This window comes from Typha latifolia, chromosome 11 (genome assembly GCF_019914945.1).
Source record: "Typha latifolia isolate L0001 chromosome 11, TyphaL0001v2, whole genome shotgun sequence".
Lineage (NCBI taxonomy): Eukaryota > Viridiplantae > Streptophyta > Magnoliopsida > Poales > Typhaceae > Typha > Typha latifolia.
Window position 1 is genome coordinate 7,165,447 of NC_133096.1, and position 17,438 is coordinate 7,182,884.

Genomic DNA, 17,438 nt, shown 5'->3' on the forward strand with positions numbered 1-17,438 from the left:
TTTTTATATTAGTCTAAAATAAATTACTCAAAGTTATTCAAGGATATTAAGTTTATTTTGCATATATAGTTATTTTAACTCATCTATATGATAAAATGATAGCTGATTGTTAAGAAAACTAATAATAAGGTATTTTCTAAAGTATTTCAGGGGCGAAATGCAGAGGGTAAATTAAATGTTTGTAATAGTAGAATGTGAATAATAATAAAAGAAAAACTTAGGGTGTTTTCGATAAAATTTTCATATTATTTAAACCAAAATTAGAATCTGGATACAGCAATCGTGGGCTGACGTGTACGGCTGTGATCTGAAACCGTTCCTATTAAAATCAAATCTCGTCGCCCGCTACGGCGCTACCCCTCCTTTCCTTTTCCTCGTTCTTTCTTCACATCTTCTTTTTCCTCATCCTATCTACAAGAGTTCGATCAAAGCGATCGTCTCGCGGATTTCACCAAACAGGGCGATCTGTACCGATTGAAAACCTCTCGATCGATTTGCGTCGTTAAACCCTTCAAAACGAGGTCAGAATCGCCGAAAACGGCACTCTGACCCCCCAAAATCGTACCCTAGAACACTCGGATCCGGAAACCCCACCGGCTTATGCGCCTCGCCGGATCGAATCGCTTCTTCTTGGACCCCAGAGAGGAGGAAACCTTAGAGCGGATGGCGAAGGAACGGTCGGACGAGAAGTATTCGTCCGACGGGGACTCCTCGGCGTCGCTGGAGGAGATCTCCGCCGACGACTTCAAGCGGCCGCCGAGACCTAGCGTTTGTATGGAGTACACGAATCTGTACAGCTTCAGCTGGGCGCAGGCCATGCAGAACAAGCCTCTCGATTTGGATTTGATGCCGATGAGCTCAGCCGATGAGAGTAAGCCGGCAAAGATGGAATCCTGTGAGGTGATCATAGATGACAGCAGCGAAGAATCCACTAGTGGAATGGGAAAGGAGGAAGGGGAGTTGGAGGAAGGGGAGATTGAATTCGTATCAGAATTGCCCCCCTGTGAAACCATCGTTATCGATCTGGATTCTCCGGAGAAGGAATCCGTTGAAAATGAATCCGAATATAAGATCGGGGTTATCGAGAGGCATGCGAGCTTGGTATCGGAGGAGTTGGAGAATATAACTGCCGAGGAGGCTGAGGCGTAAGTTTTTAAGTATTTGAAGAACAGAGAGAGAGAGAGAGAGAGAGAGAGAGAGAGGAAAGAACATAATGTGATGCCAAAAGATTGGCATCTGAAGCTACTTAATTTACAAGATTAAATACTGCAACAAGGACCTAAATGTGATCTTGAAATTGGGATGTGTGATTCTTTTGTAGGCTTTGGGGATTAAATGAACCATAACTAATGTATTTTATTTTTCACTGGGTTTCCCTTTTCTTATATGTAGATCATTCGAAGCTGCTTGTTCTCGATTGCTGAAGTCTTTCGAGAGCTTGAAGACTATGTCTATGGAGGTGACGAAACCTGTTCCTATGTTCGATAATATCATTCAGCAGTTGTTTGGGGGAATTCAGACTGCTAATTCTGTAAGATGTTGACCTCTTTTTATGAGCTTTCAATGGATATTTAACTTATGGTTCAGCGATCTGACGCATAAGTATTTTGTTGGTCTTAATTTCACAGGTGCTTAGTTCAGGCAACTTGCCAAGAAGAGACGAAAATAAGGAGTTTCTCTTGAGGTTTATTCTCATATTTCTCACTTGAGATATTGCCCTTTCAACTTCTTTAGTTGAGGATTTACGGTAAACACCTTTCATTGAATCTGTTGTAGGTTGTTGATCGATATAAAGAACCAATATTCTCATCTGTTGATACCTGATCAAGTGAAAGAGGTTTGTAATCTTTCCAGCAGCCTAATTATTCAGGGCAGCCAGAAGAATCTAACTCACTGTTTCCCTGTAACAGCTAGATGCAACTGTGCAATCATTGTTATTTGACGTTGGCAAGGAAATTAGCAAGCCATATGTTGGGAGTGGGATTGCCATGAATGATGTTAATCTAGTTGAAAAGCCTGCCATCTCTTCTCATGATTTGGTTTCTTTAGAGAAGCCGTTATCAGACACAAGAGCAGTCAATTCCCTTGACAATTATGGTCCAAATGATGGTTTGCCCAATTTACAACTGCCAAATTTTTCAAGGAGTAGAGTTGTTAGTCCATTACTGGATCTGCATATGGATCATGATGAGAGCAGCCTTCCATCACCCACTAGGGAGAAGCAACCACCATTGCCTATACCGAAACCCATCACCTTGGAAGGAGGTGCTTCTGTGTCAACTCAGCCAATAACCTCCTGGAGTTCTGGAGGTGTAGATACTACAACTCATCCATATGTAACAGATGTCCTTAAGGTCTTCTCATCCTACCAACAGAAATATGGCCGGAATTCCTTTGATTCAAGCAACCAGCTTCCTAGTCCAACTCCTTCTCGGGAGAGTAATGATGATGATGATCCTCAGGGTGAAGTATCTAGTTCTTCAGTTGCTAGAAAAACTGCACCTAAGATTATGTCAAGTCCAATGCAGATTGTGAGGTCCAGTAGTGACAGTGTTTTTGCAGATAGCTTGGCCCAGTGTCAAGGAGGCCCTGCTACATCACTTGGTCATTTTGGTGTAAAGCCTGCATCTAAGAATAGAGATCCAAGGCTTAGGTTTGTAAACACTGAAATGGGAGGTAGTTTATACCAAAATCAACATACGGTATCTGGAGAACTGATCACTCCTTGCGCTGTAACAAACTCTAGGAAGCACAAGGCAGATGATGAATTCCGACCAGGAGGAACTAATTTGAAGAAGCAAAGAAATGGTGTTATAAATTCTAGAGATATGCAGATGACATCAGGAAGAGGTGGATGGTTGGAAGACATCAGCAGTGTTGCCTCCTATCCTAGCGACAGAATTCAATTGAAGAAGGTTGACATTGGAAAGGTAGGAGTTGATGCAGTTTGTTCTAACAAACGACTTAGTAGTAATACTAACTTCTCTGGAGCAAGTAGTGGAGCTGCACCGCCTGTTTCTTTGCCATCTCTGTTAAGGGGTATGGCTGTAAACCCCACAATGCTGGCTCAACTAATTCAAAAAGAACAAAAGAGATTACAAGTGGAGGCTCAGAAGAAAATTGCTGCATCGACAGTTGATGCTACAAGTACTACAGGTGTCAATATAGCAGCTGGAGCAGTCTTGTCAGCAAGTGGCACTTCCATGTATTCCAGTGAAGTCAGGCAGAATCAGGCTGGAAGGCCTCAAATGCAGGCTGAAGCAGGTGCTCTGGTGAGGCTCACTGCTGAGATTTGGTCCTTAGATTTGAGATATTTTGTTTTTTAATGGAGATTTTGGTTGAAGCCTTTTAGCTTCCTTATATCTCGTGCATCAATCAATTGAAGATACAAATAGCTTTTGAGATGGCTTTGACTTTTAATTTATGCCTCATCATTGGGCTACAATCTGTAATACGTTTTTAACAGGACAGCCAATTAGAGAAGAACCTATTGCATCATTATTTTATAGTATCGTAGCAATATTATAGCTCTTTCCTTGATCTCTTCAGATTTTGCATGTGCAATCTATTTAATTATTTTTAAGTTTCAATTGTAAATTGTTTTAGTTACTTATTCCATTCTTGTTTCAGAATTTGCGGAATGATGTGGGAACAATTCAGATGAAACCTCGTGATCCTCGCCGCATTCTCCACTGTAATATTGTTCAGAAGGATGATCTTGGAGATCCTCAGCAGCCAAAACCAAACGGAACACTCTCATCCGATAACCAGGTTAAGAAAGATCAGTTAATAGTCCGAGAGAATGGAGAGCAGGCACAGACTAGTTCACAATCAACTGCTGCTCTCCCAATGGCTCCACAGAATATCTCCCTACGAAATTCAAATTCCATAAAAGGGGTGGATGTGAGGCCTGATGCAGTAGAACTGTATGATTCAAAGATTGCATCTGGTGTGGATCCTGGAAGGGTGAGAGGTGCTTTGCCGTCAACAAACCCATGGGGAGAGGTTGATCATCTATTGGGTGGATATGATGACCAACAGAAAGCTGCAATCCTGCGAGAGAGAGCGCGGAGGATAGCAGAACAGAATAAAATGTTTTCTGCAAAAAAGCTTTGTCTTGTCCTTGATCTGGATCACACTCTTCTCAACTCAGCTAAGGTATTGTACTTTTCCTTACTACTAGTATCTTGCAATGGCTCTTTTACATCTATGCAAGGCTAAGGTTTCTTTCTGCATATATTTTTCTGGTTAGTTCATCGAAGTAGATCCAGTTCATGAAGAGATTTTGCGAAAGAAAGAAGAGCTTGACCGTGGGAAGTCACAACGGCATCTTTTCTGCTTCCGTCATCTGGGAATGTGGACCAAATTGAGGCCAGGAGTCTGGGACTTCCTGGAGAAGGTTGCTTCCCTATGATTTCCTTTTATGTATTAATGATTCTTTCTCTGTTTTTATTAAGCTGTATCCACTTTTCATGGAAAAGATTTTAATATATTCCTCTTTTTATGGTGTAGGCGAGTAAGCTGTATGAGTTGCATCTTTATACGATGGGAAACAAGTTATATGCTACTGAGATGGCAAAAGTACTTGATCCAACCGGTACTTTGTTTGCTGGACGAGTTATCTCCAGAGGAGATGAATATGATTCACCCGATGGTGAAGAGAGGGTACCCAAAAGCAAGGACCTTGATGGGGTTTTGGGTATGGAATCAGCGGTTGTCATCATTGATGACTCTGTGAAAGTTTGGCCTCATAACAAACTTAACTTGATTGCAGTCGAGCGGTATTCTAGACATTCCCTTCCACACGTTGTTTATTTTATTTTATTTCCTGTTTCTGTCTCAAGGAAAAATTCTTTACAGCTTCATTGATGTGGTCTGTATAATCTTTTGCAGGTATATTTACTTCCCTTGCAGTAGACGGCATTTTGGCCTTTCTGGTCCATCACTTCTTGAGATAGATCACGACGAGAGGCCAGAAGATGGTACCCTTGCTTCTTCATTGGTGGTGGGAACTTGCTCCTCATTAGCAGTTTGCTGAATGATTTTGTTTCTTTGTTTCTCCAAAGAAATTCGTTGTTCTCATGTTTGCTTATGTGCTCAATAGGTTATCGAGCGGGTACACCGGAACTTCTTTTCTCATTTCTCTGTCAATGATGTGGACGTAAGGAATATACTCGCAGCTGAGCAAAGAAAGATCCTTGCAGGATGCCGGATAGTTTTCAGCAGGATTTTCCCAGTCGAAGAAGTCAATCCGCAACTACACCCGCTCTGGCAGATGGCTCAGCAGTTTGGGGCATCATGCACAAACCAAATCGACGAGCATGTCACTCATGTTGTCGCCAATTCTCTCGGGACCAACAAGGTTTTATTTTTACTCCAACTCCATTAATACCTAACTCCTGAACTCAGTCCACTTAGCCAACATAAGCATTCAGGTCTCCTTAACTGCTTATTGATCTCTTTCTTATCCATTGCTCTCTCAGGTGAATTGGGCTTTGTCTACTGGAAGATTCGTCGTTCATCCTGGCTGGTGAGTGATGCATCTTACTTACATTTGGAAGTTTTATTGGGTGATGAATTGAGGGTACTTTATATGCATCTACCAGTTATTTCGGTTGGCATAGATCGCTGATCAGTGATTTGATCTGTCATTTATCAGGTGATCTATGCCAATCTTGGCCAATTAACCTAATCACATAGTAGACTAAACTACTTCTTGTTTTTATAACAGGGTAGAAGCTTCAGCCTTTCTATACCGGCGTGCCAACGAGTATGACTTTGTGGTTAAACCCTAATATTATCCACCTTCCTGCAGCCCAAACACACACACAAATAGAAAAGAAAATAAATCACATCAACCATGATAATTTAAAAGCTCAGCTATTAACAGGAACTTAACATACAGTGAAGATTGGTATCCCATCTCATACAAGTTAAATTATTTCCAACCCCAGTAAAATCTGGTTATGCCATCGTCTCTCAAGCTGAAAAGAGTAACTTGGGAAAGAAGAACAGGAAAACGCTAAAAATTGGCTCAATCTGCTTGAAGTTCTAAGTTAAACTGGTACCATAAGCAACTCTCACAATCGAATCTAACATTCATGCAAGTGCAATATTCTTGATTAATTTCCACCAATATGTATCACAATCGCACCTGGTGGGCTTTGTTTTTTTTTTTTTTTTTAATTCTTTTGTTTTGTTCCTAGAGAGATATTTTACTAATCTGGATGGGACAAAAACCCTAGGATGTTGAATATAAATTTTATTGTTGTCTTTTGTTTGTAATACCTGTCAAGATTCATCTCTTATAATCAATTTTTACAGAAACAATAATATAGTGAAAAAAAAAGAATATAATTTTTGGAGGAATTCCTATCTCAAAACCAAGTTCATTATCTCTGGATTTTATAATAACTTGGATCCAGTGATACTTTATGATGTCAGTCTATTGGAGGATATCTGCATGTCGGAAAAAATTTCCTTCATATAGTTACTTCTCAAAACGTTTCCGACGAATAGGAGGACCAAAATGCAAATAAATATATTTGCGTCTCTCTCTCTCTCTCTCTCTCTCTCTCTCTCTCTCTCTCTCTCTCTCTCTCTCTCTCTCTCTCTCTCTCTTCATATAGTTACTACGTCCATCGATCCTTGTGTGTGAGCTTATCGATTTACTCGTATTACGCCCTCCACTGTGTCAAAATTAAAGCCTTCTATCTTTCTTGACGTAGGGATTATGGTACACAAAAACGGATGCATGCAATAAATTATCGTGAAGATTTGGTTATTCTTATGGTGTCAAAATAGGAGTCGATCGATTGCTTGTATTAGTCTTTCCGTCTCTTGATGATATTCGAGTGGCATAGCAAGAGATTGAACGCCTCCTTTGGTTGACTTCAACGTGAATAAAGAATTTATATACATCTTCGTACGGAAGGTGGTGTGATAATTTTATAATATCTCCTCAACTGAGATAGAAAATTTTAAGTTGTCCATATTTTTTGAAAGAGAGTAGTGTTTTGAGTGCTATTTATAAATAGGAATGAATTAGTTTGTAAATAAGGAAAGCTTATGCACTAATTTGTGTGCGTCTTGATGAAATATTATAGAGAAAGAAAGTGTTATCCTTCTATAAGTCCCCACTATATGGTATGTCGATGAAGAAAATAAAGTGAGAATTGAGTTCTTTACTTCCCTAAAATCATTAAACTTTTCCCGTTTCACTTTCCACATTTTTATATACTGTATGCTATTATTAATTATAAAAATTATTCATTAGTTACAATAATCCTCATTTTACTAAAAATTAATTGCAATAATTTTTACCAACCATTTCAAATTAGTTATTGTAATATCAACTAAAGGTTACCTAGGGATGGAGAGAGAAGGGGGGTTTGAGTTTATTAATATATATATTTTGAACCAGAGTAATGTTTGGGTGCTACAAATAAGAAGGAATTAGTTTACAAATAAGGGAAGCTTATGCACTAACTTATGTGTTTGGTTGATGAAATATAGAGAAAGAAAGTGATAACTTTCTAGAAGTTTATTACTTGAAAATAGAGTGGTAAATGAGTTCTTCACTCCCCTAAAATCACCAAACTCATCTCATCTCACTTTCCACATTTTTATATACTATATGCCATTATTAATTATAGTAATTATCCATAAATTATAATAATCCATATTTCACTAAAAATTAATTGCAATAATTTTACTAAATACTTAAGGTGTGATTTTACTAAAAACTTTCACGACTTATTATCAACCAAACACACTTCGATAGGAGAGAGAGAGAGAGAGAGAGAGAGAGAGAGAGAGAGAGAGAGAGAGAGAGAGAGAGAGAGAGAGAGGGGTTCTTGAGTTTATTAATCGTTTCAAACCAGATTTTATATAATATATTTTGAAATCTATTAAGGATATTAAAATGTTCCATATAATTTATGTCATGCATATGTATCTCATACCGTTTCAATTCCAACGTCATGTAGGTGCTGGACTTCCATTTCTAACGGTCACGAGTTATTTCCAAAGGTATTACACCATCTATTCACGATAAACTACTCACATTTGAGTTTAACATTCTCTAAAATGTGAAACTAGAAATTTTTTTTTAATCATTTATAAGCTTGAAGGCTAGATATGGGTCGGATAAAAGGTCAATCTTCTTTTGGATACAGAGACATTTAGATTCCACAAAACTTTTAGTCAATATAGTAAACTGTCTAGTTTAGACTTCAAGTCATGTGCATCGTCGAATAATTACTCCGAAACAAACGCCACCGTGACCTGCTCCAAGCCGTCGTGTTACCGAGCTGCTCCTCTAAGTCAATTGCACTCTCGAGCCAAGCCACCAAACCACCAAATAATTTCTCCACAATATTATATTATTTAGAGTTGGAGTTGAACTCATGACCTCCTTAGTCACGAAGAAGATACTACAACTCTACAAGAATTGGTCGGTAACATAAAACTAGAACTTGAGCCAACATTTTGAGCTCAGATTCAGTGTGGGTTGATCCATGCAACGTTTGTGTACATCAGAACTGATCCGCACCAAATCCCAACCCGTATCTAACATTAGGATAAAGGTAGACTCGCACCGAACCCGAACCCGAATGTATGACGGGCAGCCTGAACACAAACTGTTGATCATAAAATAGGTTGGATATGTTACCACAAACATAATATGCAAATATTACATGGGGTCACACGATTAAAACCCGACATTACTCGAACACAACTCATTAACTTATAAGACTGATAATAGAAACGCTAGCATGCCTCAGTTTAAAATATTCAAAGCTTGAGTTCGTCTCAGATAATCTGTAAAATAAAACATTACCACTTGGCCGTTGGATTTGATCACACACAGAAAAAGGTTAGAAGTATACTTCTTTCTATCTTAAAATATTATAGAAAAAGAAACGAAAGGATACTCTTTTTTTTCCTTCTCTTTTTACCATTTTCAACCCCTTATGTGGAAGACCTGTCATTGTTTATGTGTAGATCTATGCATATCTCTTATTTTAAATTGTTTGCATTTTATTATATTATTACTGAAACCTAAGAATTTTTTCTTCTTGTAAATAGCCTGTTAGCATCTCATGGAGAAATCTACGTGCTTCTTCTGGCAACAAGAGTACTAGTGACAGCAGTAGCATTCAAATACAATATTCTGTAATGATGGGAGAAGATGTGAGAAGCATCCACAGAATGAAAGGAAACCATGTATCACAAAGCAGAACAAAAGAAGAGAACCCTTTTGCCAACCCACTATGAACACTTCCATTTAGCATTGTCCCTTGAAAAGGAGATTCTCCTGTCTGATTCAATAATATACTTTCAGGGGAAACAAAGGGGAGTGTGATTTGGCTTGGCATAAACATAGATGCAGAAAGGTGACAGTGATAGCTTAGACTGCAGAAAAGTGAGGACCAAATTGCATCATTCTCCCTTGGTTTAAATAACAATTAATGGCATAAAGTCTGGAACCAAAGAAAGTGGCAATAACTTGAATGTCAATGACTAGGCATCAAAAGCTTTAACCTTTGACAGGAGAAGAAATGTTGGCCAATATAATCACCCGTTTATCTTTAACATGCATTCTCTTTTGACCAGAATCTCATATCATTCCTTTTGAAGCACCAGCACTCATCAGTTAGTATCAATGTACACTTATTTCTGGAGTAGAAACCAAAGTTAAGAAATTTTACACATTGACATGTAGTAAAAGCATCCTTTCAAACGAGTTCGAGTATCTTGATAGAACAAATCATATGATGGTTGTACTTAGTTTCTGTTCATACTTGTAAAGATGCATGTAATTCCCTCTGGAAATAAAAAGGAAAAGAGAGACGATATGTAAGTTATGACTAACTATGCTAGACAAGAATGTGCTGCATATCAGCTTGATGTAATCAGTGAACCATTCTCAGGCTAATATTTCAACCTTACATGCAGTCATGGAAAAAAGGTTCAGGCAATATTGAGCAAACATAGAACAATTGACAGCTGAGGATGCTGAGTAGGATTGATAATATAATAAACTGGGAAGATCTATTTACATAGTGGGTTAAGAGTGCAAGGCCTCTCTTACCTTTCCGGAAAACATATATGATAAGTAGCATAGACATCTTGTAAACAAAAGCCAGAATACAATCAAAACTGTAGTAAAGAAAGAAAAAGAAAGAACAGAAAAACCTCCAGATCACACCATCAACAGGGACATTATGGAGGGGTTTACAGCATACTTCACGGAACAAACCCAGAAGGAAAGGCTTTCCCTTTTCATTCCTTCTTTTCTTTTGTTACTTCAAAGTACCTACATAAAGCCAGGATAGACGAAACATTAGTCCCTCTGTGCTCTTATTTTTCTACATAGGAAATAATATGGCGAGTTGAATAGACCAAAGAATAGCTGCAAGTTAGATAGAACCCTTTTGTTCTAAATTTTAAATGAAAAAGGTTTTGGTAACTCAATAGAACAAATTGGCTGCACTAAATACTATATAGCGTCACAATCATCACATACTAAGAGTTTAGAGCTAATCAATTAGCAGAATAAATAAAAAGCACGAATGCATGATAAATATATTAATGACAATGGTTAATATCAAAGCATTACATAAATGTGACAACTAAGCCTTTGGATCAAAACAATTTTACCACAGTGCCAAGTGTATTTAATGCTTGATTTAATGCTTATGTGTACCCCCAAAAAACTGTCGCTCACATTGAAAGTTCAGAAGGCAGCCCTAACAGTTCTCTAGATTAAATGAAGATGCTGGCAAGCAGCCTTTTGTTTCTTTGGCAACTGCTCTTTCCTCTGAAGCAGCAGGACTCTCTTCACCTCTTAAGTGTAATGAACCTGGATTCATATTCTGCACCTCATCTCGTGTGTATATGTAGATCTTGCGAACCATGCCACAAAATTCACTGTTTAGAGAGAGAAATTAACATCGAGATATCCACATGAAACACATACGTTTTGAAATTTTGAATCGCAAATACTTACAGCCAGGGATCATCTCCAACAAGCATCATATCACCCTCATTATCTCTATACACGAGCATCCAAGTTTTGCTGTGGGTCATCAATTGGCCCTCAAATTCAAACATACAGTCCAACTCAGCAATTAATTCCTCATAGCCATTGAACTTTGTAAGGTCCACAGATCTGCCTAGGGCAATTCCTTGCTTATGCACCTGAAATCGGGAGAAAACTTCATGAGCCTAGCTAAAATCAGACTACAAAAACCAGATAATGTTAACCACTCTAAATTTTTACAATGATATTATGATAAACATAGAATAAATAAAAGGAATTAGCCCCAGCTGTTGGAAGCTACAGAAATCCATCCTCTTTATATTGCGATTCAGAATCTTAGAACAGATTTAGCCAAAACTAAATGGTGCTGAAATATTACTGTTAAAATCTCATGAAATGAAGCTCTTTGGTCGAAATAGTGGTCTTTCAGCAGCCAGCATCAACTTGTCTCACACAAACATCTAAAACTAACCTCAAGACTTAGAGAGTCAATAATTGTTTGGGTATAAAGTTTGTTAAGCAACTTAGAAATCTGAAAAGTACCTTCACTGGCATGACAATATTTTGGCTTTTCTTACATTAGTAGTAAAGGATCAGAAAGATTCAGAATTGATATCAACAATATAACCTTGTGTATTGTAATTTAGAAAAAATTGCAACCATGAAAAAGAAACAATGAAAAACCTCCCATAATATGGACAATGTTTGATACTTTGATATCTGGAAGAATTTATGCAATTATATGTCTACAAAGATTCAGCATGATCTATCTAAAAATAACATGCACCTTGTTCTTATACATGCCAAGAAAAAAAGAATCCTAAATGAGAACAGAGAAATAGATGACGAGACAAATCAAAACAGGACGAGCAAGCATATTTCACCAATTAACAGAGGATGAGCAAGCATGTCTGCAATATTGAGCGAGGGCAATTAAAAAGTACCTTCGTGCAACTTCTTGTTGAGTTGCCCTGGGATTTTCCCTGTAAATCTTTAGAATATTGTGCACAAGGCTGAGCATGTTTCTCCAGATCTGCACCTACTGGAGAATTATTAGCTGACTTTGTAACATTAAGTGACTCTGAATATGTTTCTGCTTCTACAACTTGTGGCCGCTGCAATGATGCAGACAGATATTGTGACTCTGACTCAGTGGGTGCGACTTCAGGTAGTATTGCAGGTTCCGCAGTAACTGGGGTGTTGTAAAGATGGATACCGAATAGCTTGCAGCTGCCACTTGCTCTAGGTTTTGAATTATAACCTTGACCTGCTACCAATGGTTTAGGTTTGACCAACCTATGTAGTGAGGTGTTATCAGTAGGAAAATGATCAAGCCAGTCTGAAGAGTGGTGATCACCACCTGGATTGTGCATTACAGAGTATCCTTCCTGTCCACCGTACCTAATACTTCCACTTTTTGGATAATGTAGCTCACTGACTTGTCCAGTCATCTTGAAATTCTGTTCAGTCATATTGAAGGAAGAATTTGAAGGCATTAAAGACCATGATTCAGGAAGGTGCTCCTGATATTGTGCCTTCCAGTGATTTGTATCGCATGAGGTCTGGTCAAAGAATGACAAACAGAACCCATTTGAACTACGTGAACTGCTAGGAGGCCGAAATGCTGGCATCGCCGTGTAACAAGACTCATGCCTTGACATCTGCACAAAATTCTCTTGTTCAAATCTTTTCTGAGCAGAAGCATCATTTTTCTCTTTAACCATTGCAGACCACATAATGGGCCTCTGAGTGGTGTCAGACTCATTATTATCCGCAAAAGTGCTTCTCAAGTTCATGATATCTTGACCTTGCACGACCCTTGAGAAGCCATGGTATTGGGAAGGGTCTACTGTGACTTTGGAACCAGCTGGAAGTACATTGATGTTTTGCATTAAGACTGACCAAAAGATCACAGTAAAACCAATAATGAGAATAAATTGGATTTTAAGGACTTACCTCCATTTGCAATTAAAGATGAATCCGTAGAAGGAATAACATTTGACCGATGCCTCTTGGGTCTAGACACTGGGAGGGGGTTAACAGGAGGAGGGGTAACAGCAGATTCAATTTTCCAAGGAGAAACTCTCTCTGGACGAGGAACAGAAGAGGTTTCATCCCATCGGACCTGAAAACCAAGCATCAGTACAAATTACGTCTACCTGATATACAACTTAGAGAAAAAAAACATGACGTAAATTACCATGAGGCATCTCCATCTTGATCGAGGCCACCTGCTTGGATCAGCATCATCTATGCCAACAATGGTACCGGTGAACCTAAATTGGCAGCATAATATGATAGATTTGAGAGACAAATTTGATAGCTCAGCTGACTTAAAAGTTCTCAAATTACTGTATACACTAACTGACTTGGAAGTACGAACTGCTTATACCTCTGCTCTGGAGCCTCTTCACCTTCAAACCTCATCTTGAATCTCATCCCTATAGAATGATTACTCTTGAGAGACTCCATATACTGGTCATATGGGACAATGAATTCAGATGGGCTTGTCCTGATAGATCAATGAAGTTGTGACTGTTAATTAAAAATGGTAGAACCGCAAGTAATGGGAAATTGGAAAGTTGTTGGCAGACATGCGAATATTCTTCTCCATTTAAAAGCTTTCCAATTGTAGGGATGATAACGGAATGAGTGAACTTGCTATAGGAGATGATATAATGCATAAGACCACAAAGCTTTGGCCACCAACCTTGGTTTGTAGTAGACAGTGAACATGGTCCCTGTGTTAACAGCATGCCATGCTGTTGCAAGCACACCAAGGTGCATACTTTGCCCTGATATGACTGAAGATGGAGCGATTGTCTGTTGTCTCATAGCACGCCTGACTCCAACACGTAGCTCGCCATTTTCTCCTCTGCTAATGAAAACAGAGTTTAGTATGAAGAAATGAGATTGAGAAGTTAACGTCACGTATAATGGAAGGTAATATTCAGAAGCAAACCTTAGAAAAATAAAAGCATCACCCGCAACAAGTCGTTTGGAACTAACAAAAACACTCCAACCACTCTGAAGCAAGTGTCTTCGTGGCTGACCTAGAGTTTGTGAAAGAAAGTAGGAAATTAGCGCATTCATGTAAGAGTAAGTTTCTCATTACAAATCACCAGTTATTTCAAATGAGAAACGAAAGAATCAGCTTTAAGGCAAAGTAGTTCATGCAAAGTATATGGATCTGCTTAATCTTCAGGGAAGCAACATCAGATCTAGCAGTACATAAAATGATGACCTCATCAAACCTATAATGACGACTACAGCCAATGAACAGCAGATTATTTGAAATATTTAGCTACATGAAATATTGAAAGAAACAAAAGTTATCAGACAATTAGACATAATAATCTACCTTTCAGTCTCTAGTTAGTCCCAAAAAGATATCATCACTATAAACCAGAATTTGCATTACCATGAGCCAACTCTTGCATCAGTAAAGACAAAAATTAGAGCTCTTTCATGATACAGTACAAGTATAGAATTTCCCAAAAGATAATATCAAAGGAGTCATATGAGTAGAGTTTCAACAAAGATAGATGCAAACAGAAACTAAAAAGTTCCTATCCTTCGACTAAATAATAAGGTAACAAAGCTGGCAAGTGGATTACCACGGAAGATGTGGCGGAAGCGCCACTCTACGCCATGCATATCCCTAGCGACCAGTTCTTGTGACGGGGGCTGCTGAGACATATCCTGATCAAGAAGAGATAATAAATCAAAAATTCAAAAACATGCCAAGGCACGGGAATCATGAAAAGATGGAAAATCACAAGGGACGAACAGAGTTAAACACCAACCAGGGGAGGTAGGCACTCATCCGCATGCCTCCTCAACACAGAGAACCCGCCATGGGTGCTTGTATCCGACGCAGTCAATGTCTTACAGAAAGAGTGCACGTGAGGCCGAGGAGGCAGTTGGGGCAGCGCCTCCTTCTCCACGTTATTTTCGTCTTGCTAATATACAAGCAACAAAAGACAACGCAAAGCAAGAATTTTTTCACTGCCCCAACAACTATGCAATTCAAACCAAACCACAAAACACGAGAGATGTGAAGGAAGGACCTTTGATTCAGGAAGCAGAGTCACTTGGGCAAACACCTCATCCGTGTCCAGCTCAGCCTATCAAATGGCAAGGACCACCTAAAATATGGAAGAAAACAAAGGGAAGATGATTTGCTCTCCAAAACTTTGGGGATTTCAGTTACCTTCAGGTGAACGTTGATTACACGACACAAGATCTTCCACGGGATACTGTAGACCGGCATCTGCTGGTCCGCCAACTGATTTGTCGAAGCTTCCACCTAGCGATCAAATCAAACACCTAAATTCAGATTTTTGGGACAAAAACTACATCGCAGTAAGGAAGTGGAACTAGGAAATCCCCCCCAAAAAGTAATTTTCAGGAACCGTAATAGTTAATACACATACTTCTTCCAATCGAAGTGGAGAAGATCGCTTACCTGCTCTATGTGGCCCTGGGGGAAGTAGAACACCCTCTCCCCAGCTCGAGGAACCGTCACCAGGGGCCCCGCGCACGCGTACCAGAGCTCGTTGTAGAGCGCGTCGACCGAATCTACGAACAAGGAAATTCTAGTCAGCTAACAAACACCCATAGATCGAGAGGCGAATCCACTAAAGAGATCAGTCAAGGCCATAAAACCCTACCTCTGCCGGCCACCGGAACTCCGGCGAGCATCCGGCCGGCCTCACGGCCATCGGTCGTCCGTTCGCTGCATCCGGACGACGAGAAGCTCGGCTCGCTGCGTCCATTGCTCCCCTTCACCGAAACCTCCGACGAAGCCATCATCTCCCCCCTCTCCTCCTCCCCACTTCCAGATCTCTCATCCACTACTCAAACCCAACAAAAAACTCTAGATTTCCACCCGAAACCCCTAATTCCACCGATTCAAACTCTAGAATTCCAAAAAAAATCTTTCCCTCCCGAAACCAAATTCCTAAGAAATCCACCATTGCTCCCTTCACTTCTACTTATCCCCCTCCTTTTCCCCTCCCTCTCTCTTTCTCTCTTCCCCTTCGCTGCTCTCCTCCTTGGACATCAGAGAAGGACCGAGTGCTAGAAGAAGACGAAGCCAGTTGCTACGGTAGCTTTGGGACAGTCGTCGACCAAAGGAGAGAGACAAAGCGAAGAAGAAGAAGAGAGAGAGACGAGGGTTAGCTTAACCCGGGTTAAACCGGTCCGACCGGTCACCGTTAGACCGGTACCAACGCCGTCATTTGGCCTTGTCTCGCCATCAATAGGCAAACACGAGAAAAATATTATACAATGCTATGTTGTGTGGGCCCGAATGCCAAACTTTAACCGTAAGCCGTTGGATCAAGCGGCGGTGAGCGTAACGCAGCTCCCGATATCTGAGGAGGGCTGATGATGGTGCCGTAACGCTCCTCGAGCTACGTTTCGCCCCGTTACTCGTCGGGGAGTAACGTCCTGCTGTTCTCGCTTTTGCTGCAAGTCTTGCTGCCGATTCGTAGGCAGCACACATCCGACCCTGCAGCCTTGGCAGGCAATCATTCGTAGAGGAAACTTTACTCGACCAACGATAGCGCTCCACGATTAAAAGCAAAAGCTGTTTGCTGTTCGGAAAAGAATTGACGATATTCGTCGGTACGAGGTCATAGAGGAGCTTGTCCAACGACGTCGGCACGTGCAGCGATACACGTGAGGCAATATGAGGTGACGCTTGGGGGGGGAGGGGAATTATTTTTTAATTCGTAGCCATTGATGATAAATTTAGCAGGTGTGATTGGTGCTTTTCTTTTTAATTTATTTGTCCGCCAACTTTTTATCTAATATAATACATTTTCTCTATTTTTTTTCTTGAAAAGGAAATTTTTTATATAATTAATCTTATTATATATATATATTTATTTTTATTTTTTTTAAAATAAAATATAAATGTCATAATTGTACCAATGGAGGTGAAATCCCGGCCCCCGAGCTGTTGCAAAATAATATCATTATATAGCACCTTTTTGCTCATTGAAAACACTAGCTAGGACAACAAGTCAATATCATTAATAAAGTGCTACCACATTCAGTAACTCCCATTTGGTGAAAAAGAAATGCTCATTGATGTTGAAGTTCTAGGAAATTAACTAGTCACCTACTAAAATATGTACTTCATGCAAACTCCTGCGGGTACTTGACAATACTTAGCATTCTTGGTAAATCTGTGACTTAGAAAAATATAAATATATATATATATATATATGTGTGTGTGTGTGTGTGTGTGTGTGTGTGTTATTGGGTTAATTGCATTTAAAGTTTTAAACCCATGTAGTTTGGGTAAATTTGATAAAATCCTGGTGTGTTTTCAACTTAAGCATTTTTTTAAAGAAAAACCTATAGATTGGTAATTCTATTC

At 39.5% G+C, this 17,438-nt stretch overlaps 2 protein-coding genes across 5 annotated transcripts; one reads left to right on the top strand and one right to left on the bottom strand.

Moving 5' to 3' along the window:
• Positions 1–355: 355 nt before the first annotated feature.
• On the top strand, positions 356–6,370 carry LOC140798227 (RNA polymerase II C-terminal domain phosphatase-like 3). Of its 2 annotated transcripts, XM_073152002.1 has the most exons (12): positions 356–1,145; positions 1,393–1,531; positions 1,629–1,684; positions 1,777–1,837; positions 1,911–3,272; positions 3,631–4,158; positions 4,253–4,399; positions 4,513–4,781; positions 4,894–5,005; positions 5,105–5,362; positions 5,484–5,530; positions 5,732–6,370. In XM_073152002.1, exons 1-12 carry the CDS (start codon positions 601–603, stop codon positions 5,793–5,795), a joined length of 3,588 nt encoding a protein of 1,195 aa, XP_073008103.1. In that variant the 5' UTR covers positions 356–600; the 3' UTR covers positions 5,796–6,370. The 2 variants fall into 2 exon arrangements, with proteins under 2 accessions (XP_073008103.1, XP_073008104.1); XM_073152003.1 differs by lacking the exons at positions 5,484–5,530; positions 5,732–6,370 and having other exon boundaries at positions 5,105–5,116; positions 5,205–5,355.
• Positions 6,371–10,018: 3,648 nt separating this feature from the next.
• Positions 10,019–16,199, bottom strand: LOC140797567 (auxin response factor 23-like). Of its 3 annotated transcripts, none has more exons than XM_073151123.1 (15): positions 15,721–16,199; positions 15,516–15,628; positions 15,261–15,356; positions 15,118–15,174; positions 14,854–15,009; positions 14,665–14,749; positions 14,010–14,100; positions 13,758–13,922; positions 13,440–13,559; positions 13,248–13,323; positions 13,004–13,172; positions 11,992–12,914; positions 11,015–11,205; positions 10,733–10,935; positions 10,019–10,321 (listed from the first exon to the last, which is right to left on the bottom strand). In XM_073151123.1, exons 1-14 carry the CDS (start codon positions 15,860–15,862, stop codon positions 10,755–10,757), a joined length of 2,565 nt encoding a protein of 854 aa, XP_073007224.1. In that variant the 5' UTR covers positions 15,863–16,199; the 3' UTR covers positions 10,019–10,321; positions 10,733–10,754. The 3 variants fall into 3 exon arrangements, 2 of the variants coding, with proteins under 2 accessions (XP_073007224.1, XP_073007222.1); XR_012110685.1 differs by having other exon boundaries at positions 10,113–10,321; positions 10,666–10,935; positions 15,721–16,181; XM_073151121.1 differs by having other exon boundaries at positions 10,113–10,321; positions 10,712–10,935; positions 15,721–16,181.
• Between the last annotated feature and the right edge of the window lie 1,239 nt (positions 16,200–17,438).

What these genes read in the sequence shown, in the direction of transcription:
- LOC140798227 (XM_073152002.1), top strand. Translation starts at nt 601, where the DNA reads ATGCGCCTCGCCGGATCGAATCGCTTCTTCTTGGACCCCAGAGAGGAG. An exon ending in ACTGCCGAGGAGGCTGAGGC is followed by an intron (nt 1,146 to 1,392) that starts GTAAGTTTTTAA and finishes TCTTATATGTAG; the next exon opens with ATCATTCGAAGCTGCTTGTT. An exon ending in CCCTTGCTTCTTCATTGGTG is followed by an intron (nt 5,006 to 5,104) that starts GTGGGAACTTGC and finishes TGTGCTCAATAG; the next exon opens with GTTATCGAGCGGGTACACCG.
- LOC140797567 (XM_073151123.1), bottom strand. Translation starts at nt 15,862, where the DNA reads ATGATGGCTTCGTCGGAGGTTTCGGTGAAGGGGAGCAATGGACGCAGC. An exon ending in TAATCAACGTTCACCTGAAG is followed by an intron (nt 15,175 to 15,260) that starts GTAACTGAAATC and finishes GCCATTTGATAG; the next exon opens with GCTGAGCTGGACACGGATGA. An exon ending in CAACAAGAAGTTGCACGAAG is followed by an intron (nt 11,206 to 11,991) that starts GTACTTTTTAAT and finishes TCCCGATTTCAG; the next exon opens with GTGCATAAGCAAGGAATTGC.